The 25,630-nt window shown below is 41.9% G+C and overlaps 1 protein-coding gene and 1 long non-coding RNA gene across 4 annotated transcripts; both read right to left on the bottom strand.

The window, feature by feature from the left end:
* Positions 1-8: 8 nt before the first annotated feature.
* naglu (N-acetylglucosaminidase, alpha) lies at positions 9-11,762 on the bottom strand. Of its 3 annotated transcripts, none has more exons than XM_063481798.1 (6): positions 11,246-11,762; positions 5,764-5,911; positions 5,332-5,478; positions 5,117-5,202; positions 2,463-2,752; positions 9-2,264 (listed from the first exon to the last, which is right to left on the bottom strand). In XM_063481798.1, exons 1-6 carry the CDS (start codon positions 11,656-11,658, stop codon positions 1,060-1,062), a joined length of 2,289 nt encoding a protein of 762 aa, XP_063337868.1. In that variant the 5' UTR covers positions 11,659-11,762; the 3' UTR covers positions 9-1,059. The 3 variants fall into 3 exon arrangements, with proteins under 3 accessions (XP_063337868.1, XP_063337869.1, XP_063337870.1); XM_063481799.1 differs by having other exon boundaries at positions 2,463-2,719; XM_063481800.1 differs by lacking the exon at positions 11,246-11,762 and adding an exon at positions 6,348-7,945.
* A 5,086-nt stretch (positions 11,763-16,848) lies between these two features.
* Positions 16,849-18,874, bottom strand: LOC134633859 (uncharacterized). The gene is made up of 3 exons (XR_010094790.1): positions 18,768-18,874; positions 18,353-18,429; positions 16,849-17,075 (listed from the first exon to the last, which is right to left on the bottom strand). It is a non-coding gene; the product is annotated as an uncharacterized LOC134633859 (long non-coding RNA).
* Positions 18,875-25,630: the final 6,756 nt, after the last annotated feature.

The following is a 25,630-nucleotide window of genomic DNA, read 5'->3' as shown; positions in this document are numbered from 1 at the left end:
ATCATTCAGACAAGAATACACGAGCTTGTCAGCTTTATCGTTCATTGCTAAATACAAATTCATCTGTTTGGAAGACCTTTGTGGATTAACACTACGTTTAACTGAACATGTTAGCAGGAGCTCTAAATACAGGAGGTGGTTGTTAAACAGTGTCAGAAGCACCCAAACAGTTTGATGAGCAGGACGCCGGCCTTCTTGTTCTGCCTCTACTTAATGTCAGTTCTATAAAACATATTCCCGTCTCTCATTTCGTTTAGAAAAAACAACAAGGAAAAAAAAAATCACAATATCCAAATTAACTTCAGACTAATGCATAACAGAGTCAATTTCTAAAAACAGCACATTATTCATAAGTACAGTTTTCTAGAAGGTCGAACATTTCCTTGAGTTTACCAGAACTGCACACTTAAAGTTTAACATGTCCAATATTCAGATTTGCTTTCTGTGCGACTAAAGATGGAGATCAGACTCGTGTCTGCTTTATAGTTGAAACTATAACTACACATTATTTTGTGTGTTAAATGTGCTTCTACTTCCTTGCTAGATTTCCCCACTAACAGTAGCGGGACACTGAAGTGCGCATTTCAGGTACACAGCAGGTTTGTAAGCCGCCTTTATGCATGCAGACTGGATTGGACAGATCCAGACTTTCTACAATTGAAGCGCAGATTGGAGATTCCGATCAGTCTTCTCGTATTAATCTGAAATGGTGAATATGTGCATTTCTTAACATGCGAAACATTTTCCTTACGATCAGTTCAGTCTAAAACAGTACCAGCAGAGTTTGTAGAACACCTCAAACAGTCGAGCAGAGATTTGATTCTTCCTCCTCTGATATGGAGCATTATTGGGAATGTGATCAGTCTGAGCATAAAGTGAAAATAATCTTCCAAGAACAGACAAAACCACCTGTTGCTGATTTCAGTAAGTGTGCAAAAAACAGATTGTTCCTGTAAGCCCAAGCAGTTTGTTCAGGGACGGCCGAGGACAACAGAAAGTGGACAAACACATTCTTCAAGCTGTTACTTGCAAGTTTTTCAAAAATGTACTCTCTGCTCACTATAGTCTGTTTAGGGCCTGTGGAAAGTACTTGAGGAAGATCCTATAAGCAATCTCGTACGTGTCTCCCTGAGGTTTGGTCGGGTACTTTCTGCCGTTGTAAATGAATCCTTTTTCTATTTGGAATACCGCCTGGTTGAAGGCAGCCTGCTTGAAGGGTTGTCCGCTGTTCAGGCATTCCACCAACGTTTGGACAAACAGGCCCCATCGCTGGGCATAGTAGTCCTCCATGAGCCCCCCCCACTCCTTGCTGGCATAGTCCAGGATCTCACCACTGGGACCCCAGAGAGTGATCTGGTTTCTGGCATTCATGTCATAGAGCTGCGCCTCCTTGTCATCCACGGCGAGGGACCGAGCTCGCTCCAGCCACGTCCCCAACAGGAAGTTTCGGTTGCTACTCAGCAATCGATTGAGCTCCGGCAAGAGGTCATAGACTAGCACACCACCTGCAGTCAGCAACTCTGACAAGTTTTGCTTCTTGAAAGCATCTGCAATATCTCGATAAAAGGACGTAGTCAGTACTTGTAGCACCTCCCGTGTCACATCCACAAGATCATACCTGAATGTCTCTTTGGACATAAGAGAAGGAGCTGCATCCATGATGAGTTTCCAAGCTTTGTACAAGTCAGCGGGGTCATACCAAAGCCCAGTGTTCATGTGAAAGGATGGTCTGCGGACCAGTGGGCTGTGGTTGTGGTTTCGGTAGTGTGGGTCAGTGCAGTTGTAAATGCTGGCAAATAAGAGCCTCCACGCAGTAGTCAGGCTCTCTTGTGTATTGCCATAGCGACGTATGGCATAGAGCGACACCCACTTGGCCAAGTTGACTGGCTCCTTGCGCCAAGCCAGCTCACTCATCAGTTCATACGTCACAGGATTCTGCTCAATGCCTTCTGGTGTCATGCCTATGCCTACTAAGGTGGAGTTTGGGAAATGCAAGGCTTTAAAAGGGCCTGAATTGATGCTCTCAACCGTACCAAACAGCCCACTGTTGCCCCCAAAGTTCTGCAACATACACCAAATGAAGGGCTGCCCATAGAAAGACTCTGTGTAGGAGAAGATTGGCTCGGTCTCTGCAAACAGGTCCAGCACAATCATCCGTCCAAGGGGCACTCCGTGTAGTAGGGCCTGAATCTGGGCTGGTTTCCAGAACGCTGCATCGCTGAAGAACAGCCAACCTTGCATCAGCCAGACTGCCTGGGGATCAACTGGAGAGAAAAACATTTGGGTAAGGGTCAGACAATAGAACAGTTCTTGAACATGGCTCAAAATCAGCAGGGAGCTTTAGCAAGCTGTCTGTGCAAGAAAGTTGTACAACAGGTCATCCGTGGGCCAACAAACTAGGGCAATTATTGTACTTGGACCCAGAAATTGTCACGGTTCAGGCAGCTGATTCAAACACTCACCTGCTGTCATTGAGGCAAAGACCGAGCGACTGACTGCAGACAGGTAGGCGGGGTCAGGGGAGGGTGGAGTCATTTCATTGAAGGTGTCAGTGCTGTAAATGTGATCCGTCCCAAATTGCTTCAGCACTTGGGACAGATACAGGGAACCAATGTGGTGGAAAAGGGGGTCTTGTGGGTCTAAGACAAGCGAACATGAGTAGCTGCAGTTGAAATGAGACCATGGCCCCAGTCTGGTTACTCTGGCCTCTGGATACAGCCTGAAACACAAGCAAGCAGCAGCAATACTAACTCTATAGCCACAGAGCGGTTACATGAAATACGTTTGGCAGACACAGAGATGCAGTTTGCTGCTACAGGACAGAAACTAACAAACCAATTCAAACAATTCTGACTACCAGGAAAAAGTGATTAAAGCGTTTCTTTTTTTAAATTCTAAAACAGAGATAAACAAGACAAACACAGTGCAGATGAAAATAAATGGAAAAAAGGCAGCTTCATCAGTAAAGGCAAGCATGTTATAAGAATGCCTGAGCTTTCTTATATCTACATCTTGGGCAGCTAGATTTGACATATTTCTGTATCATTTTTGAATAATACAGATTGTACTGGGACAAACTACAGATCCAACATGGATCCAGATGGGATGATTTGGGAAATCAGATCTACTGCGACTCCATTTTGGATCCATCGTGCTGTGTAAGTGGACTAACCCGGGCACGCTTTGATGATCTGTTATGGAGCCTACCGTGCTGTGTGGTAGGTCTGGTTCTTTTTATCAAATATCCAGATCCAGAAAATATCCAGAGTTTCAGAATCGTTGCCTCTTTTGATGAAATGTAATTATTTAATTCCAACATGAAAAGCTCAAAAACAGACTGAGAAACCTTCTTTGTAAGAGATGGTGGTATAGTGTTTTTAAAACAGGCTAGCTGAGATGAAGACGAGAGTTCATTAAATGCTACTCCTAATATTCCTAACTTTACTAGTGACAAAGGAACTCTTCACATTTGGCAAGGTGCGATCGTGGCTCAAGAGTTGGCAGTTCGTCTTGTATTTGGAAGGTTGCCGGTTCGAGCCCCGGCTCGGACAGTCTCGGTCGTTGTGTCCTTGCGCAAAACACTTCACCCGTTGCCTACTGGTGGTGGTCAGAGGGCCCGGTGGCGCCAGTGTCCGGCAGCCTCATCTCTGTCAGTGCGCCCCAGGGCAGCTGTGGCTACAATGTAGCTTGCCATCACGTGTATGTGTGGATGACTGAATGTAGTGTAAAGTGCTTTGGGGTCCATAGGGACTAAGTAAAAGCGCTATACAAATACAGGCCATTTACCATTTCATTTTAACGAAGGTAAATGGACTGGTACTTGTAGCGCCTTTCTACTGAACTTGAGCACTCAAAGAACTTTTTTCTCCCCTCTGGTCACAAATACATTCAGTGTTTTTATCTGTAGTTAACCTCTAACACTCACACAGAGACGTCACGATTCAGCATCTCGCCCAAGAATCATTTGACACAGGAGGAGCCTGAGATCGAACCACCAACCTGTGGATTAGTATATGACCCGCTCTGCCAGCTGGGCCATAGTCACCCAGGTAGCCACCTGTTAGTCACTTTTATTGCAATGATCAATGTCTGCTGGGCTTTGGTGCCAAATGACTGTCTCAGGATATTTGCATAACATGATTTCATTGGCTAGCAGCTGCATTTGTGTGTTTGAATAAACACACATGTGCTCTGATTGGCTGGCACTTCCAAAGTTAAACAGCATGAGCAAAGCAGACCAACAGATCCATAGTTCAGTTTGGCAGCTCGTGACGTCACTCCAACCAAAGTGAATGAGAAGCGAGCGTGTCAAAGCCTGAAATGCATCCATGTGAATCCTGCCTCACAACATCCTCAGAGCTTTCTCGGCCTCAGGTCGAGATCACTGTGCTTCCTTATATGTGGCATTACCAGCATGCGTGTGGTGGTAAGCACAAAACTGATGGCTGCGCATGTTAGATAGACGTGATGGTAATGTTGCATGTGTACTTGTTTCTTTCACAAGGTAAGAATAAGACTCAGTGACGGTGTAACGGAGAAATGAAATAAAGATCAGTTTGTCAGAAGGACAGTAACAGCAAACATGGACTAGATTTAACTACATTCAAGTAAAATTAGTGATACTTGGTCTTCTTGATAATATTTCACTACATGTCAGGAGGTATTGGCCATTTTCATCACAGTCTATTTTTATCCACTTTTGATATTTATTGACTTTATAGCATTTGTACTTCAAATCACAATTAACCCCAGAAAATCTATTATTTTGAGCCTCAACAATGCTGTTTATGTGCAAAGTAACAGTAACATCATTAACACACAGGCAGACTGCGTTGCTCATTAAATTAACTGTTGATGGTTAGTAGTTGCAGAACCTGCAGAACGTCTCATTCCTATCAACACTTTTCATGTTAACTTGCCCCACACTCTAGTCCCAGTGCTGTAACGGCAGATAATCATCACACATCTGTAAGAAAAAATAAATACCCGCAGCCAATCAGACTGGTTTATGTAATTATTAATGGTAGCACTGGTTTGGCTGTAAGTACCTATAAGACTATGTTTGCTGTGGCACAGAGCAGAAAATGATGTTGAGACATAAACAAAGAAGAGTGACCTGAGGATTCCCTTGGGAATGTTTCCAGAGAAGGCCGGCAGCACAGGGATCATGCCAAAGGATCTCATCCGCTCTAAAATCTTAAACTGGAAAAAGTGAGGAAAAAGTGATGTGAGATGATTGAGTCCACAGCAGCGTCTCAGCGTACATTCAACTTGGTTTAAACACAAATGGTTTTGGTCCATTGACATGTTGCTGTGTTGAGGTTTGATTACTTGAAGGTAGAGCTGGTTCACGTGCCAGGACTGCGGCAGAGGTCCACCAAACTTGAACAAGTTTGCCATACGGTTCCAGGCAAGGAACGCCGGACCGGAGAAGAACTCTTCTATCTCTGACTGGTTTAACCCGAGAGCACGGTAAACCTAAAAACAACAAGAGCAGCTGCTAAACACTCACAGTCAGCATTTTGTATCTAGTCCCAACTTATTTCAGTGATAAGCAAAGTTTCCTAGACTTCTTATCTACTGGCTTCTGGCTGAGCCTGTTCTCCTCCAACTTTAACTTCTTCCCCGTACTGCTCAGAGAATTATGCCAACCAGCTGTTAAACACACTACAGAACTGAAGTACAAAACCTGATCTAGTCCTGATTCATATCATTGCAAGAGCTGCATAAAAAAAACACAGCTGAACTTTCAGACTTCCTCACCTCCTGCCACAGGGCTTCTTGGCCAGTGAAAGCCAGCGGCAGATTGATCCCATTCAGTGCCATCCAATCAATCTCTCTCTCCCATCTCGGCCAGTCCCACCACACGGAGGAATAACTAAAGGTGCAGACGTTCTGATAGTACCGGAATCTAGATACAAATACACAAATATGTGGCTTATAAATGCATTGTATTTAATACAGAAATATAATACAAATGTAGTATAATTTAGTATAATGGTGTGATTGTAGCACGGTGGTTAGCACTGTTGCCTCACAGCAAGAAGGTTCTGAGTTCAATTCCACCATCAGTCCGAGGTCTTTCTTTTTTTTTTTTTTTGTCTGTCCCATTTGGTTCTTTAGCCGTCAGAATTGTTGTCTGAAGACCAACAAGGATACCAAATGGATTTATTTTGCCAAATGGATCATCATGGCATTGCCGTATTGGTCCATTTGATCAACCTTTGTTGTTATTATTTATTTTATTTTCAGTTGTTACAGATGGGACAGACATGACTGGGGGATAGGAAAGAGAGGAAGGAAAAGAAAAACAGAAGGGAAGAGGGACAGTGAGAAAGGGCACTTACAAAGACAAGGAGAAAAAGAAAAAAAAATCTCCTGGATCACCTGTTGAGAGAAAAAGAAGAGAAAACAAGCAAAAAAAAAAACAAAGCAACATACTAAACACAACACCATCCCGTTAATCTAGCTAAGTGTGAACAGCAGTAAATACTAAATATTGAATGTTGTTGTGCAGCACGCAGGACAGACGGCGCACAATGTGCTTTGAAGTAGCAGCTAAGAAAGGTGTAGTTTATGTCTACGAACAGTGAACATCCGTGTGCACACCTGTGTGGATCAGCGCGCTTGTATTCAAAAGGTTTCTCTATGTAACGGTCTGCTAGAGGGTGTGGGGGGCCATAGCCCCGTCCCCCAGGGCATGAAGCAGGCATGGAGAAGATCCAGGCTTCAGACATCCAGAGGCCCCAGAGTGCGAGAGCCCAAGGTGGACCACCGGAGGGGCATCCGTGCCACCCTCCTGGGAAGGGCTGAGGAGATCCCCAGACGAGGGGTCACCCAGTAGCCACGGAGCAGAAGCCAGAGGGGGCTGCACTGGCGTGCCCGCCGGCTCTGCCGGCAGCCAGCTGTGCCAGAGTGAACTGAGCCGCAGACCCCGAGGCCGGAGGCCCGGGGGGTCCCCTTTGCCCCGGAAGAGGCCTGACCGAGCGACAGGCACCAGGCCCCGCCAAGTAGCCACCGGGAGTGAGCTGGTGCATACCTGAGCGCCCAGCCCCGGACACCAAGAACCACCAATGCACCAACCCCTGAGTGCATCAGTTACCGGCAGGGAGTGTGGTGAGGGGAGATAGACCTCCACACTTTGGAGGGCCTGGGTGTTCCCAGAGAGGTGGAGTCTAAGACCCGACCTGACATATAGACACAGACAAACAGGCACACACAGACACAAACATGCATTCCCACCCTCATCCACACATATACAAACACTCAGCACTCACCCAACTTAGTAATAGACATACATGGACATGTACACACAATCACACTCCCCAAACATACTCTATACCCCGGGTCCAGGTACCCTCACCCCCAGAGGGGGAAACGGCACCCAGACCCAAGAGATGTGACCCTTTCCCCCGGGGTGGAGGCAAGCAGACCGCCCCAGGCTCCGCGGCAGCAGGGAGGCCCATCGGACAGCCAACACCTCCTCCCAGCCCCCCGCCCCGATGGCTAGTAGAGAACGGGGGTGTGTGAAGACCCCATACCTCCCTCCTCCCGCTCATGTGTAGTGTTGCTGCGTGTTGTTCTAAAGTGCATTTAAAACAAGGGAGGGCATGGTGCTGCTGCCGGAGAGCAGCAGGTGTTAGCACGGCCCCTCCCGAGAACCCTCAATGTCTACATGGATTTAAAATTGAGAGGTGGGCACCGGTGCCAGAGGTAAGGTTGAATATACAGACCGTCCACTGGACGCCGTTAACGTGGTCACCCTCAAGGCCCTATATATATGTGTGTGTTATGAGAGTGTGAGGAATGTGGATGTCTAAGTTGTGGAATAAAATTGAGGCACAGGTGGCCAGAAGGGGACAGAGGGGGGGGGGGAATGCCTCCCCTGCACCCTGGTGACACACCCGCACCCCAAGGCCCTACCTGTGTGGGTGGGTGTGGTGGAGCGGGAAGAGGGAGGCAGCCGGGGATGGGGAGAAAAAGAAGGGAGGGGCAAGATGCCCCTCCCTAGGGCCAGCTCCCCCGCTGACCCCAGTAGGCACCCCCGTCCTCTGGTACCCACCAAGGCAAGGGAGCCCAGGCCCATCCAGACCGGGGCCTACGGTAGCAGCACCGCCAAGCCCCACAGGACCCGGGGAAGCCCACCCCACCCCACCGCAGAGGAAACTGTACCCACCCCAACATTCAATCATCTCCCAGACTACACAAGACAACAGACACCCAGGTTAGGTTTATTCACCTCTCCTATGTCTCTCCCCCACCTGCAGAGTGGACTTCTGCAAGGATGGAACAACCTCCCTGCCAGTTGAAGAGCCCCCCAGTTAGGCCGATGCACCAGAGGCCCCCTGCGCCAGGGCTGAGCCCCTGTGCGCCCACCCGCCCACAGCCTCGGCGACACACCGACGAGGACCGAAGCCCCCAAGGCCCAGCCAGAGCTAGTCCGAGGTCTTTCTGTGTGGAGTGTGTGTGGGTTCTTCCTCCCACAGTCCAAAGACATGCAGTTTGTGGGGGGAAAATCTAAATAGGTGTGAATGTGAGTGTGAATGGTTGTCTGTCCCTGTGTGTTAGCCCTGCGACAGACTGGCAACCTGTCCAGGGTGTACCTGCCTCTCGCCCTATGACAGCTGGGATAGGCTCCTGAAAACAATAAACGGAAGCGAATGGATGGATGGTGTGATGGATAGTTTGCAGTGTTATTGCTGTATTAGAACTGTTTCTTTTCCCAATAACCTGTAAAGCCAAACTATTCCTGCTTTATAAATATGATGGCTGAGCTCTATATCATGTTTTAAAAACATGATGATAAAAACAGTTTGTGTTACATTAGACATTTCATCAGTAAAACTGTAATACTATTTATATGTGTCCTCAAAATATACTCTAAATCACACAGCCCTGCCCCTCCTTCACGCTGCACCTCCAGCTCTCCTCACACTCAAAGTTCTCCGGCAGAATGAAGGGAGGCACCAAAGTCTGAAGGTGTGCATCAGCTTAACACTGCAAGTGCATTGTTGTAGTGGTTGACAATGCTGATTTGCTGAAAAAACACATGGAGAAAAAGGTGGCTGCAAACTGTTGTTTTTCTGTGACTGCCTGGCTGTCCTAGAAGGAGGGATTTGGAGCTATCCAGGTAACCTCAGGGTTAAAACTGGGTAATACAGCCTCATAGGCCAGAGCCTATCGCCTATTAGAGTGAGAGGCAGGGTCGCACCCTGGACAGGTCGCCAGTCTGTCACTGTCTGGAACAACAGTTAACACCTTTGAATACAAAGTTGTTCCTTTAGTCCATACAGTCCAGACCTAATCAGCATCATTCACTGTCATTCCTTCAGCTGTCCTGTTTGTGAGCGGTTAGATTCAAAGCCACTCTTTGACACATGAAGTAGTGTTACATTTGTTTTAACCTTTTGGAGTGACTGCACTGTTTGCTCGTAACATGTGACCTGATGAGTCCTAAGTACAGAGTTACAACACCAACATATAATAAACTTTTCATATAATTCAATTTTATTTACAGGGCACCAAATCACAACACGGTGCTTGAATATAGCACTGAAGTTTAAACAGGAACAGTCAAAAAGAAAAACACATGTCATAAATAAAGCTACAACACTTCAACTGTTCCAGTGAAGTGAGAGTGGAGGCCTGGGTGTAGACACTCCCTGTATGATGCTGAAGGATTACACACTGCTCCCCACAACTATGTTACAGACATGAGCAAAACAAACTGAACCACACATGCTGCCGATGGTTCAGCCCAGCCACTCTGCACATGACATAGCTGCAGTGAGCTGATGCGGGTCTAATGCACAACAGACAACTGAAAGGAAGAGTCCTTTAAAGGGCCTGGCGGCAGTACAAGCGCTCAGAGAAAACAATGACAAATGTGTGACAACGCTCCATTTCTCATGCACCCAGGTTTTGTTGGGTTGTGGGCAGCGAGGCTGAGAATCATACGCCCCGCCCCCAAATACTGTTGTCATTTTATTCAAATACGGACAGTACCCCGGCATCGTCCTGTGTGTAGTTTGAACCTGTCACAAAAGAACTCGATGTGCAATTGTTCTTAGGTGACGGAGAACTATAAGAACCATCGACTGTCGTGATGCCATCGGGGGCTGTGACTGCAACAGGAACAGGTCCACTCTGTGGTGAGCAGTTCCCAGGAACTACTGAGAGGAGCTGGCGAACATCCAATGTAACGGGTGTGAAGTGGATTTGGTGGGAAAACAACATTTTTCTTAGTTCTGTAAATGTGAACTGTAATTTAATTTGACAGCAGGAGTTCTTTACAACAACGTAGCTGCCTGGGATGCTCTGTAACATCATCAGTGGTGAACCTCCGAACCACTGCTATCTGTGACTACACGGAGCTTAAACCTGAACGGGAAAATGTGACATGAAATGTCTGAAGTTTTGTTTTTTTTAAATCCAAGTTTAAAAAGTACAGTAAATTAAAAATGTAAAAACTCTAGTAAAGTAAAAGGTGGACAATGGCTGTGTCAACAACAAATAAAGAACTGACAGACTGAGATTTGTTTACCTTCCTGTTACATGTTAATGGAGCTGTGACACCATGAGTGCAGCGGCCTAAAAGCTCTGTCTGTAGGGACCAGGCCATTATTTTGGGAAAACTAAAAATATTTAAGTCACGTAGCCAATGACCTGTGAATGCCATAATGTTTTATAGCTTCTTATACTCTCACTATACTCACAAAACGCACACTTCCTGGAGTGAGACAAACATTTTGAGGCCATTCAAATATCGCCTTTAAAATAAGAATTCTTTTAAAATGCATGTTTGTTTTTAGTTGTGGTTTCTTTGTTTTCCTTTTGTTTTGGTTTGTTTGTGTGTCTCTTTTTTATTTCTATGTGGTTGTATTTTTTTACCATGTTCAAAATAAAGATTCAATTCATGTAGCAGATGTTGCCCACACTTCAAGTTCTGGGGGTCTAAAAGCATTACAGCTGATCCGATGTCTGTGTGGGGAAAGCACAAACACACACACTTTCTTTCCTCCTGTTGTTTGCTGTGTGCGATCAGGAAGTGTCAGTTTGTTGTCTCTGACATGAAAATGAAACGTGAGCTGCTCACAGTTTGGACACGCAGTCTAACCAGGTGAGACAGTCACAGAGGGCTTTGACACCAACCTTTGTTTGTAAGGACTTGGCGCATTAAACAGTTCCCTCACAGGTCTCTTCTAAGCCTGCAGAAACCTTTGTGAGGACGGTGCGGGTCACTGACCTGTGCGGGGTGCTGATGCGCAGGACGCCGGTGAGCTTTGGCAAAGGTCTGGGCAGATCCAGCTGATTCCCGGACCAGGAAACGTGGCAGTTGCAAAAATACTTCAAATAATTATAAATCCCGGAGGCCACGGCCACCCCGGTGCTGCCTGTGGCGACGACCCTGTTGTTTTTGGTGGACCTGAGCTCGCACACGTCCAGGCTGTCGTTGGAGAGGCTTCCGTTGACTGACACGATGAACTCGGCCGATCTGTTCCCCAGCAGCCGCCTCAGCAGCTCGGTCACCGCTCTGCCCTGCGCTCGGTCGCTGGCTCTCGGTCTGATGTGGTCCAGAGAAGGAAACCTGCAGCGTGCGCTTACACACAGGCTCCAGACGAGCAACAGAGCCAAGCAGCAGCCGCTTCCGCCTGACATTTTGAGCGCTGTCACGGGAGACACTTTCCCACCGTTGCATAAGTTTAAAAACGAGTTTATTTGTCTATTTGCGGAGAACCCGGAAGCGTTGCTTTACCAAAAGCCTGCTGGCCAATCAGAGAAAGCGCTGCGGCCTCCGTTGACTGTCAGCCAATCGGCGAGCGTTGTTTCCTTAAAGCTTTTTGGCATGTGATCAGTTTGTCACATGACAGTAAACTTAGAGAAGTGTTGTGCGAGTTACTGTTAAACTGCAAATAAAGGAACTACAGAGCCCGTGTTACCGACGGCACCGACGCTTTAAGCACAGCTCAGCAGAATCACAGACTAACTCTCACAGCTGTCATAGCAGCAAATATACAACAAACATCAAGCACTCATAGAAAATCAGTGTAGAAACAGATATGATGGATAAATAGATAAGTATAGAGATATAGGTGTTAAAAAAAAAGAATAGTATGTGTGTCGTGGTGTACAGTGACAGTGGGCAAATGTGTGGATCTGACCCGAGTGGATGAATTAAAGAGTCTGATAGCAGCAGAAGGAACGACTTCCTGTAACGCTCCCTCCAGTGTTGCCAACTTAGCGACTTTGTCGCTATATTTAGCGAGTTTTCAGACCCCCTTAGCGACTTTTTTTTCTAAAAAGCGACTAGCGACAAATCTGGCGACTTTTTCTGGTGTTATTGGAGACTTATTTATGACGACCTTTTGACGTGAAAACGCATATCGCTCTTACTCTTAACAAGCAGCCATGCTGCCATAAGCACCTCACCTGTGCCAAAGTGCTCACAGGCGGAGGATAGTCCTCCCCCAGCTGCTATCAGGGGAGGAGACGTTCACACCAATGCGTCCAAACGGCAAATGAGTCGCGCATGAGTGAAGACGCTGCTCCCGCACTGACTGCAACGCAGTCAGTTCGTCTTTTACTGTTATGCTGTTTTGTGGATCACAAGGTTTAAAACTACTTATAAACACACACACACACACACACACAGTAACTCCACCAGAGTGCCAATTTCGGGTCACTTTTGCCGGTCCAAGCCCGGGTAAAGGAGCAGGGTTGGAATTGTGACATTAAAAAACAATAATTGCTAAAACAAATTTAATTTGTAGTTCTAAATAAATTCTAAATGCATTTAGGACATTTTTTACTCACTTTATGTCTCTTCCACGCTGTTATTTCTCTCTCCAACAACATGGGTTACAATTACATTAGCATGACCAATTATGCAAATTAGGCGATGACGTCATTTAGCGACTTCTAGCGACTTTTAGGACAGCCAATAGCGATTTTCCTTACTGAGGAGTTGGCAACAATGGCTCCCTCAGACAGCCAGGCTGAAGGAACCTGTTGCTGAAACTGCTCTTCAGATTGTCCAGTGTGTTATGGAGGGTGGGAGCCATTGTCCATGATTACCTGCAGTCCTGCCAGGATTTTGTCACTGATCACCTCCTCCAGGGTGAAGAGCTTCACGCCAACAACAGACTCGACCTTCCTGATGAGTTTGTTCAGTCTGTGTCCTTTGCTTTGACGCCTGCACCCGAGCACGCCACAGCAAAGACGATGGTGCTCTCAACAACAGACTGATAGAGCATATATATGCAGCCTGCTGCACCATGCAGGGAAGAGCAGCGTGTTGTGATTCATGAGCTGAATCATCATTAATGTGTACATCATGAACACTGAGTTGAACTTTCCATAATGATTAGTCAACACAATAAAACATGCTTCAGCTTTTCATGCAAACTACTGCAAAACAAAAAAGCAGCATTTTTGAATCAGAGTGCAGCATCAAGGCAGTTAAACTTCTGCGGTACTGATCTGGTCAGCAGAGGGGGGCTTTGGCATCAAGGTGGACTGATGACACAACCCCCAAAACACTAATGGTGTAACAGGTGGAGGCCTGACACGTTTTCCCCTCATATTTTCTGACATATAAATAAATAATCACCAGTTTTGCATTTAGCTAGTTGTGCTTTTCACAGATAAAAGAAGGTTCACCCCGACCAAATGTGACAGAAGCGAAACGGTCTGTGGAGAACATTAAGCTGTGTAGTGTCGGTCAGCACGACTGGTTTGGTGGTGGGTCAGTGATGGTCTGGGGGCGCATATCCATGGAGACCTCTACAGGCAACGACACTACAGACACCTCGGGGACATCACGTTGCTGTCCAGCCAACACCAGCAGGTTGCACCTCAGACTGTCCAGGAGCTCAGTGGGCCCAAGGATATTTCAGCAAAATAGTCCACGTCATCAGTTTTTCACTTTTCTTTTCAGGATGTCTTTGAATTCTCTCTGTAGGTTCATCATTTTCATTTCCATCATTCAGTCATAGCCAGTCTGCATCAGCATGATACAGACATTGAGATCTGATGTATTGTCAACGTGTTCCTTTCATTTTTTTGAGCAGTGTATTTAGAAATAATTCAAAACATATCGACCAAAACTCCATTACAGAGGACATAAATGAACAGGCTGGGTCTCAGCGGGCTCCAGCACTTTGGGTCAGCTTCTGTTTTAAATGTGTTATGTAAATAAAACAGAGTAATAACAAATGGGTTTTCTATTCAGACAATGTTCATAATTCCTGTTTGAGGTATATTTATTTAACACAACTTAGTGGGCTTAATATAATATCTGAGTGTATGAATATCGTCTAAATGTAATCAAGTCGTGGTCTTTGACTCAAGTTCATACACAACAGAATCATTTCCTTCCACAGAGTAAGGTGATCCATATTTGAACAGAATATCTTTCAGAACATGAGCTGCCAGCTAGTGTTGCTTGTTTTTTTAGTAAAGTTTAGCTGGTTGAAGTCTTAGCTAGGTAATACTAGCAGGCTAACATATGCTGAAACAAGCGTAACTTTATCAACCGCCAGCAGGCTAACACTCAGTTTCTGATCACTGTTCAAAGGTTTGTTATCATCACACAGCCATCAATGATTCTCCAGTGTTGTGTTTGACCTCAGCTCGTTGTGTACTTAACAAAAGACAGACACACATGGACAGCTCAACTCTGAAAGAGAAAACAAGGTCAGATTTGAAGTTGTCCATTTAAAAAGAAAGAAGTCGTATGAACTCTGGAGAGGATCAAAATAAACTCACCTTACTCCTGGAGGTGAAAAGAGGACGTGCCAGACAGTCAGGAGCCAATCAGGAGAGGAAGAGAGGTTACAGAGGTAAGGCACGGATGAGTAAGTAAAATAAGAGTCTTTACTTCGATCACTGTCACCTCAAATATGACTCATGTCCCGTAGTTTTCCTTTCTCTCATCATGACTGATGTAACAAAAAGTGAAAAGATTCAGAGTTTGGGGATAACTCAGACGTGGGGACGAGCACAGCATCTGTCTTACCTGAAAAGACTGATTGTTGTGCAGCCATGACTTTTGATCCCAAAAGCAGGTCGAGCTGCCACAACGTGTCACTATGACAGTAACACAAGTACACACAAACAGCTAACCACACACATCCACAAACACTTGTGCAGCTCTGTTCCACATCAGGGACTCTCTTGGTGAACTGAATCATTTGACTTGTTGTAACTGGTCAGAATCAGTTCAGCCTTTTTTTAAGTCTCCATAAATTTTCTCCAACAAAAGCAAATCTTGTCCGATCGTCCAACAGCAGGAGACGATGCACTGTAAAATATAACTTGTTGTTTCAACTTAAAAATATGAGGTAAAGGGCTGCCTTAAAATTTTAAGTTAAGTCAAGAAATAGAGTTTGTTCTTATAACACAACCAATTGTTATCTCAATGAAAAATCACATGTTGTCTAAACTTTCATCTTAGTTTAGTTGACTGAGATTTATTAGTCAGTTCAACTCCTTTAATTGTCATCTTTACTTGGGAAAACCCTTTCAGCTAAATTAAAATAATCTATTGTTTAAACTCTTGTCCTAGTTCAGTTGACTTGGGTTTTTTAGTTAATTCAAATACTTTAGTAGTTCTTTTAACTTGGGAATCTATTTTAGCTTAACTAACATAATCTGTTAGCTAAGTTGATTTAAGTTTATTAATTAACTGAGCTCCTTAAGGTAGCTGAGTGAACTTGTAAATCAGTTTCATTTTAATTATCAGAGTTGATTGACTGGATGTAAAGAAAAATGTGTATTAAACATCTTAAGTTTTGTTTTGTTTTTTTTTGGCTTTCTAACATCCATTTCAGCAAAACTACCTGTTAGGTTTATCTTAGATCTCAGGTTTAAATATCTACATTCCTTTAAATTAATTTTCTGTTGTTTACAGAAAAAAAATAAAACCCCACAGATTCCATTAAAGTCTATCTGATCATTTCATACAGAAAGTTTGTTTTAAGAACATGACAAGACAATTACTCATGAGCACCCAACATTCACCATTTATTGTGCCATCTTAGTCATCTGAGAAACAGAAAAATCAGTGACGTAGCTCATCAGGCTCACAATCCATCAAAACTCAAAGGCTGCTCCCTGTGAAACAATAAATTTGAACTTGGTCTTGAGCCCAGTTTGGGTGAAGATGAAATTCTGACCAATACTCTAGGAGCAGTAGTGATTCTTGTGAAGTAACAACATAAAGTCTGCATTAATGTAATGTATCAACGGGACACTTGCTATTTTAGAAAAGTTATTCTTTACATTTACAAAATTTTTAAACTTCATTGTGCTCAGTCACACCTGTTAGCATAAAACTTGAAATATTAAAATAGTACAAAACCTTTGATAAGTGACAGTAAAGATCAGTTTATAATAACTAAGACATCAAACTCTTGTATTTGTCTTCGTTTACAATTGCAACAAATTCCACAGAACCAATATCTCTGAAAATGACTGCATGCTTCTGAAACATTTGATAATATGGATATTTCAGAAACATTAGTTTGAGTCTGCTCAATTGCAAAACAAAGGAAAAACTACTGACTTGCATGAGATAAGCATCTGCAAAGTCCAGCATTATATTGTTGTTCACATAAGTTTCTTAAACCATGAACAAATGAGTAATTGTCTAATCTGGAATGTAAAGTGTAGTCATTTAGTGACATACAAAAGTGAGAATGAGAACTTGCAAGAATAAAAAAACAAACAGTAAAATAAAAACTGTCCTTAACACTAAGGATCATACAATTACAGTTCTGCATGGCTTTCTGCAAGAGTCTGTTTCTTAGACCATGCACTAGTGAGATGCACTGCCTTCCACCAATGTTCATTAGGATGTTCTGAATGACTTCAAAGATGTCCTTAAGTTCCTTTGGATAGTGTATGTTGAGGGCAAAAAGAAGGCCCATCAGCATGGAAATGGCACTTGAGACATCCCTCAGATTAGACAGGATTACTGCCGCCTCAAGGACAACCAACACATCGATGTCTTCTTCTTTCACCATCGCAATGCCAACTTTCATCCTCTTAGAAAACGTGTCTTCAATACCTGTCGGCTATAAAAGGGTTCAAAGACAAAAAAAAAAAAAAAATTACACAATTACAATTACACAATATCCCGTGTGCTTAACAATTCATGTCTTTCCAAAGAAGAGCCATACTGATGCTTTGGATGATGGTGATTGGCTTTGGGTAACACTTATTAGTTGTTAAAGTTTTTTCAGAATGAGATATGCACCCCCATGTTACAAATCCATTTCTTGCTTTAAACAAAGACCATGTTCATAAATAACTGAGCATGTCTTCAATTGCAGAATTCAAACAAAATTTTCAATTTAAATGGTAAATGGCCTGTATTTGTATATCGCTTTACTAGTCCCCTAAGGACTCCAAAGTGCTTTACACATTCAGTCATTCACACACATGGGTGGATGACTGAATCGTGACTCAAGAGTTGACAGTTCGTCTTATAATTGGAAGGTTGCCGGTTCGAGCCCTGGCTCCGACAGTTTCAGTCGTTGTGTCCTTGGGCAAGACACTTCACCTGTTGCCTACTGGTGGTGGTCAGAGGGCCCGGTGGTGCCAGTGTCCGGCAGCCTCGCCTCTGTCAGTGCGCCCCAGGGCGGCTGTGGCTACAATGTAGCTTGCCATCACCAGTGTGTGAATTTAAATCTATTTATGCTAAATATTGGCTGTGCTCTAAACCAAATCTGGCTGAGAATACATGAAATGTGCAAACTGCAGCTACACTACAGGATCAGATTATGGCTCCATAGACAATGCTTCTTTAATCAGTTTATTGATTAAAGTTTATTTTTTCCCCCTATATTAACAGCATGAAAAAAGAGCATATAGACATGGCTGAACAGGTTGCATAATTGGCACTGAATATCAACATCCACCTTTACCCAGCTGCCCAATGACTCTCGGCCAGTAACCTTTAATTGCTTACCCAGTCTACACAGTCTCTTTTCCAGGGTCCAGGACATTTCACCAAAGTATTGCCCCCCACAGCTGTAGCAGCCACTGCAGCCCCTTAAATATCCTAATATCTCTGCCATTACAATATACAATGTGAGAAATCAAACGTAAAGCTGAAGTGAACAGTACAGCAGCGAAATGTCAAAGACCCTGGTGAAGACATGAATAAACACAAGACACTAATAATATCAATGCTAGCTTGCCAGTTAGTTTCTCTGAAACCCAGACCAAATCCAGTGTCAAAGATCTTGTAATAATACATTTGGTGAGGAAAAAGTACACATGTACTTTTTAATTTAAAATCCACTGTGGTGCTGTCATTATTAAATTTACTAAAAGAAACAATGCTAACCTTCACAGTCTTGAAAGTGTGCGAGGGATCTTCCTTTAGAAAATGAGGTCCTCTGTCCTCTTCCTTTGTGTAGGGCTCTGGTCAAAGAAGTCAAAAAGAAAACAAAAACACTTTTTAAACAGTGTTTATGAAGCATGTAGACAGCTCCAAATTCACAGCTTTTTGATGCATAATTCCATCAATATATGATTATCATTGGAGATTTTGAATCAGGCTTATCAGGACATTCAAGTAGAATATGATATCCAACCTACCACCAATATACACAGATTCTGTAAAAGTTACAACACTAAATGTCCAGTTGTGAAATATGATGACAGACTTTACTTATCAGCTTTCTTTCAATGAGTTCATCAGTTGAACTGGATAACCTAAAACTTAAACAAAGGATTAGATTTCGCAGTTGAACACTTACATCATCTCCGAAGCATCTTATGAGCCTAGTTAGCCTTTCTATGCCGCTCTTGATTTTGTACAGCTCCACGAAACTCTCCATAATGGTCAAGCACAGCAAAAAGAAACCCTTTCAGGTCAACAGATGTAAGACGGGCAAATTCTGCTTCAACCTGAGCAATAGAAGAAGAGGGGTGGAGAGTACAGGCAGAATTAAAAAAAGATTCTTTGAGACCCAAATTTAAGCAAACAGTCATCTGAGGCCCATTAGAGAAAACACAAACACACAAAAGCAAACAAACAAAAAGATGCACTTTACCTGCCGTTCAGCAAACAAGGAAGTTCAGAGAACAATAAGCTCTGTCTTGAAATCTTTTAAAGTAGAATGATTGTGAAAATGACTTATGTGATGTAAAACTTTAGTAAACGTGCGATTAAAAGAACACTGAGTAAAAGGACAAGTAACAATTTCCTTATTCCTCAGATGTTTACCTTGATGAGCAATACTGTTTTAGTCCAACTGCCTCATTAAAGTTACACAACAGGCTTTTTACATTAAAGCCAGCAAGTCCATTACATACTCCCTTTTTAGATCTGAAATACTGTGCAGATTCTGTGTATATGTAGTGGACAGCAATTTACCCCAAAGAGCGCAAAGTTTGCAAGTCCACCTCATTTAAATGACAAAGACAGATGTGATCATCTAGACCTGTGAAAATAAATTAATGACAAACTTGCAGTTATGGATGTTATTACAACCACAAGAACCTAAACAGTCTGCTCCATTGCTTTTGTTAATGAATCATTTGTTGGTAACACGTCTGAATATTTAGTTTATGCCACCTGCATGTGATCATCAATAGTGCCATATTACTTCTTAAGAAGTACCCTGACACTACAATCTTTATATCATTTGTTCTACAGAGCTATTAAATTACAATATAATCTGAGGTGTTTCCAGTATGACAAAATGCACAAATTGTAACTTATCATTTGACTCCACTGACAAAAATAAATCCCGAGCATCAAGTTTGGCTTCACAGACCTAAAATAAGTAAAATAAAAATATATGTTGTAATTATATTGTTTTCGCCATTTATTCATGTTTGCTAATTTTCTGACATATAAACAATGTTAGTTTTGTTACAATACAGAGAATGCAGTTTAATTAAAAGGTAAATTATGCAAAAAAAAACAAAACTTCTGCAGTATACCATGCCAAAAATCAGTGTCTCTGATGCCAATTATTTTATCACTACAGCTCGTTTAGTATGGAAACTCACACAATCTAGTCATACTGATCACAAGAGTTCAAAAATAAGTCAAAATAGTGAACTGTTGTTAAGCATAAAGCATTTCAGGGTAACAAATAACTGCACAATATAATTAAAGCAAAAAATAAGCACACTGGAGGACTATCTGATAAAAACTAATATAATGCTGGTTTGTAGACCATATTTTGTCTCTGTCCTCAGTGCACTCTTGCAGCTTAGCATGCAGCAGTTAATAACACCTTAAGTGATTACATAGGGGTAAACAGATGACAACAAGCATCCGAGTCCTGCCAAAAAGTTCTTTTTGAACCCAGCCAGTTATTGGAAATATTGCCAAAATGAACTTCCACCAAAATACAACAGCCTGTGAACTTGAAAGAAATTTACAAGTACAGAGACAATATGAAATAAGCTTTATTAATTAGCTGAGTTAGCTTGCTAATATCACAACAGGGTGAGTGCACAACCTTAAAGCTAGCGGCACAATACTTGTGATTTGCTCAGCGCCACATTAAACCCATAAAAAAGGCCATATGTCAGTTTATTAGGTCAAGTTTGGTCATGACACACAAGCTGGACCTTGTCGGCTAAAGTTACATTAGCTAAAGCAAACATTTCGGTAAAAGAGAAAAACACACGTCATGCCATAAATTCAAAACATGTTCCAACTTTTGTAGCTCTCTTTCCTTATAGTTATAACCAATGTTACTCACCTTGAAAGCATATTCCAAAGAAGACGATTAGAAAACGTCCAAGTAAAGTGAGCATGTCGTTAACCGCCAATTCCCCATGATGCACCTCGGTAGCAGTCACGTGAGGCAGTTTTGAATCCTGCTGTGCTCAACTTACCCGCATTGTCAAGTTCACATAAGTTTCTGATTTAGCTGGACATGAGTTTTCAAGTTAGCTTTTTTTGGTGTAATTGGGACGTTTTTAACTTGTAATTCTATGTTATAACAACAACTTCAGTCATCTATCGTCAAACTGATATAGAATAATATGTTGAAATAACAAACAGCTAGAATTACATTTTACAGTGTGGGGGAGCTGCTGTTGTTGCTGACCTCACTCTGCACAGCTAATGCTCAGCACCAAGGTGAGAGAGCCGGAGACTGAAGGTAACGAGGATACAGGTTCTAACTGACTTTGTACTTTTAGTGCTGCACAAAATAAATGAGAGTAAGAATGGACGCTATGTTTGGAAGAATATTTGACAAGAAAGTGTCAGTAACAGGTTTTCCTCACTTTACAAGCTACAGTTACCACTTTAGATTTTTATCTACAATTTATTTCTTTTTATTAGAATCAATAAAGAAACACAAAATATCCATCAGACTAAAACAAACACAAAAAGGACATAATGATGTACTTCAAATGCTGAACATTGACAGTGCAACATAGAAAGCTTATCAAAGGTTTAACAGAGAAATGTACCGTTTGAAGCAAAACATTTAAATTTGAGGGCAAACAGCAAGCAAAGACGTCCTGGCAGCGTTGAACTAACCCTCTGAAGTAGTGGGTAACGTCTAACATTAGCATTTGTCTGGGTAACATTTCAGTCCTCTGCTGCACTGGTGTCAAGCCAGCCTCCACTTTGTTTTACGTTCCCTGTGTATTCTGAATATTATGGCAAAAGATGTGGAAACCTGATTTCAAAATAAAAGCCCCTGAAGCATGATTTCAAAATGAAGGCCAACTTCCAGTAACTTAAGAGCACATTCACAAATATCAATTAGTCTTGTTTGCACACTCTAATGTTGGATACAAATGACATACCCAAGTGTTCTAGTAGCAACATGTCAATATTAAAGCCATCTCCTTTTGGATTTCAAAGTAAAAGCCCTCTGAATGTTTATTTTTGAACTACTCTTTTAATTAATTCAGAATGGAAAACTCACGTTTCCACAGACTAGTTGCAGTCTATATTGACAGTATACAACCCCACAGTGATACCATGGTGATCTCAAGTCATTCTGATTTTGCCTTTCAAAATAATAGCCCTTTCAAATTGCCCATACGGGAAATAATTTTTCAATGAATTCTGATTTCTCTAAAAAGAAATATTCTTGTTTCCATTGCATAATTTCACTCTAGATCAAGAGTATGCAACCCCACAATGATACCATGTCAATATCAAGTCAGTCTGATTTTGCGTTTCAAATTAATGGTCCGTTGAAATTGCCCATTTAAGACCTAACTTTCAGTGATTTCAAAATGCTCTAAAAAGGGAAAGTCCTGTTTCTACAGGATAATTCCACTTTAGATCAACAGTATACAACCCCACAGTGATACTATACCAAGTCATTCTGATTTTGCTTTCCAAAATAAAGGCCTTTTTAAATTTCCCATATACGACCTACTCTTTTAACGATTTCAAAAGGCTCTAAAAATGAAAATTCCTGTTTCCACAGGATAATTTCACTCTGTATTGACAGTATACAGCCCCACAGTGATGCCATGTCAAATCAAGTCAGTCTGATTTTGCCTTTCAAATTAATTGTCCGTTGAAATTGCCCATTTAAGACCTACCTTTCAGTGATTTCAAAATGCTCTAAAAAGGGAAATTCATGTTTCCACAGGATAATTTCACTTTAGAATTATTCTGAACTGAACTTTTTTCGATAATAGCCTTCGCTATGAGCAAAAAAAAGATTTGCGTACAGGACTCAGGCACAGTTCTAGCGTATGGCAGAAATTAATTAACACGTGTTCTATAACAGGCACGTCTGTTGCTAACAATCTTTTTAACATCACGTGCTGCACATTTTCTTCAGGGGCATTGTATTTCACAAAACATGTTCAGTACTTGAATAGAAACAAAGTTGATAGTTTTGTAATTAGTGGCACCGATTTAAAATTTTTCTCAATTCCTTGAGAATATTATACATATTCTTTATAAAATGTTATGATTTCATATTCATCAATCATATAAATGCCACTGTAATGTTTTCTTTTTTACACTTAGAGTCTACCACTTCTGCTTATTTGGGGTATGTATTTTTTTCTTGTTTTCTTTCATATACATTTTCCAGGAAAAACAAACAAACTGAAAATGCTGTATCTTCTGTTTTAGAACAACAACAAAAAAGATTACAATCAATGGAATTATTGAAACTGTGGAACAGCTGAAAAAACATGGCATGCAACTGGAGGACCGTGCACTTCATAAAGAAGGCCCCTGGGGTCAAGTTTGCCTGACACTTGGTATTCAGAATAATAACAATAACCACTACAGAATTTGCAATGCATTTCGTCAGGTTAGTTCTTTTGACTTAAATGTTTTTTTTAAATATATTGTATTAAATTATGTCGTTAAAATCAAATTTATTAAAAATGTATGCCTGTTCTCTACAGAACTTGTCTATACCAGTCAAAGGGGATTCAGATAATGGACAAAAGCCACCAGAGCAGGTTCCATAAATAAAATTCTATGTGTTTGCTATTAAATATGTTGGTATACCACATTTTAGTCAATGTGTTACTGTTGAAATTATCCCTAAACTTAATATTGTTACGGCTAATGTCATTTTCAACAGGAAGAACTATCAGCTGCCGCTTCTCTGTCACCGGACATCTCCTCGCAGGAGGATGGACAGCTGTCTCCTGAGCAGGTCAGTCATTAAAAATGCTTTCAAATAAGTTATGATTGGTGCTAGTATCACTGTTTAAATGACCACTTTATATTACATAAAAAATATTTGTAAAAACACAATATACAATTAAATAAAGAATTTTATCAAATGTTGTAACATAGAATGAAATTTATATTTAATGACACTTCTCAACATAAATATTTGCTACATATTCCGACATTAGAAACACTGGCTGTAAATATACTTGAAATACACGAGTATTTCAAGTATATTTACAGATATTATAGTAGTTATGTAACATGGAACAAAACTTTTTCTCACAAAATGAATTTTTCCTCTTTTGTAGCCTAACAGCAACTCATCTGATGATGGATTCATAAGAATCAGGGTCCCACTTGAACCGACTTTTTTTTTCTTGAAAAGGAAAGAATGGGCTAATCTAAAAAATAAGAGATCCCAAAGAGGATACAAGGGACTACAGTGGACCAATCTGATTTCAGACGGACTACAGACAGTGTTTCCATGTTGTTCCTTTGCTTTCAAAAGGCACAGAGTCAAGGCTTTGGACTCAGTAAGAAAGGGCCCTTTCTTCTGGTGTCTGGGTTACTGCAGTTTCGAGGATTGTCCAGTCACTGTCACTGTCACTGTAGATAATGAAGACGATCTAAAGGCAAAAGTCAATTTTCAAGGTCTCGAGTGTCTGCACAACCACTACGAACTGAAAAGAAGACCAGTAAGAGCTCATTAGAGAGATAAAATTGGCCATGAATTGGAAAAACAATTACTTAGAGCCATGTATCTGGAAAAAATGAGCAAAATGGATGATGATGTTGTGTAGCCGGGGTGTAGAGATGAAGTTCCAACTCCTCAAGTGTTGAGAAACATAGCATTGGAAATCCGAAAGAAAAGTCGTCTTCATCATAATGAGATTATGAGTCTCCAGTTAATGGTGGCAAACAAGAAGAACAACCCAGAGGATGTACTGCAGAAGGTGATGTTACATCCAAAAGGTGTTTTTTTATGGTCTTCCAGGAGCATTGAAATTTTCCAGAGCCGCTGTCGGGAGGACATAGTTAATTTGGATGCTACAGGAAGTATCATGAAAAAAAAGGGTTCGCCTCATTTCTATGTTTACGAACTTGTAGTAAGGAATCCACAGAAAACATGCGCTCCCCTACCAGTGGCTACATATTTAACACGTGACCATACCACTGCCTCAGTCACATATTTTCTGGAAGCATTTCTGACTGATGTTGCAAGGGCCTTTGGGTGCAAAGCCATGCGTTCACCTGTAATGCTTATGTGTGATGGATCGATGGTCCTAATGCAAGTTATCTGTTTAGCGTTTGCAAAAAAAAACCATGTCTGACACAATAAATCATTATTATAACATCGCGTTGGGGAAAGGAAACAAGGAAGACTTCGAGGTTCCGATTCTTCACAGATACCTTAGTCATATTATGAAGAATGCCAAGGAGATCTGTAAAAAGTAGTAAGTGTAGTCCTTTTAATACAGTATTCGCTTGTTTGTTTGTTTTTTATTGTGACATGTGACATGGCATTTCATTTTTCAATTTGGGAAAACTTTTGTGTAATTATTACTGTTTTGGAAACACTTAAAGATAATTTCTTCTTAAACTGCAGTGCACCAAAGAACTACCATCTTGCAATGCACACTGTTGGAGTCTTCACTACTGCAACTTCCTTAAAAGACCTCAGTGACATGGTTCGAAGTGCTGCAGTTGTTTTTGGGAGTCCTTGTAGTGGTGAGAATGTCGAAAAACATTTTCACAACCTGCAGTTATGGATGCAGAAAGCCAATGTTGATGTTGATGGCAATGCCAGAAACTCAAAAGCTGATGAGGACCTGAAGGTAAACTGAAGTCAATTTTTATTAAAGCTAAAGGCTACACTTGTGCCTCTTATACTTGTTTTTAAATACTTTGGAATAGCATAATAATCACAAGTAATTTTAAATGTTTTATACAACATAATGTTGGGTTTTTAGATTATAGATA

This window comes from Pelmatolapia mariae, linkage group LG8 (genome assembly GCF_036321145.2).
Source record: "Pelmatolapia mariae isolate MD_Pm_ZW linkage group LG8, Pm_UMD_F_2, whole genome shotgun sequence".
In the NCBI taxonomy this organism is placed as follows: domain Eukaryota; kingdom Metazoa; phylum Chordata; class Actinopteri; order Cichliformes; family Cichlidae; genus Pelmatolapia; species Pelmatolapia mariae.
The sequence above is the reverse complement of the archived record's forward strand: the minus strand, read 5'-3'. Positions and strand labels throughout refer to the sequence as shown.

What these genes read in the sequence shown, in the direction of transcription:
- naglu (XM_063481798.1), bottom strand. Translation starts at nt 11,658, where the DNA reads ATGTCAGGCGGAAGCGGCTGCTGCTTGGCTCTGTTGCTCGTCTGGAGC. An exon ending in TGAACCAGCTCTACCTTCAA is followed by an intron (nt 5,203 to 5,331) that starts GTAATCAAACCT and finishes CACTTTTTCCAG; the next exon opens with TTTAAGATTTTAGAGCGGAT. An exon ending in ATTCCCAAGGGAATCCTCAG is followed by an intron (nt 2,753 to 5,116) that starts GTCACTCTTCTT and finishes CTGTGGCTATAG; the next exon opens with AGTTAGTATTGCTGCTGCTT.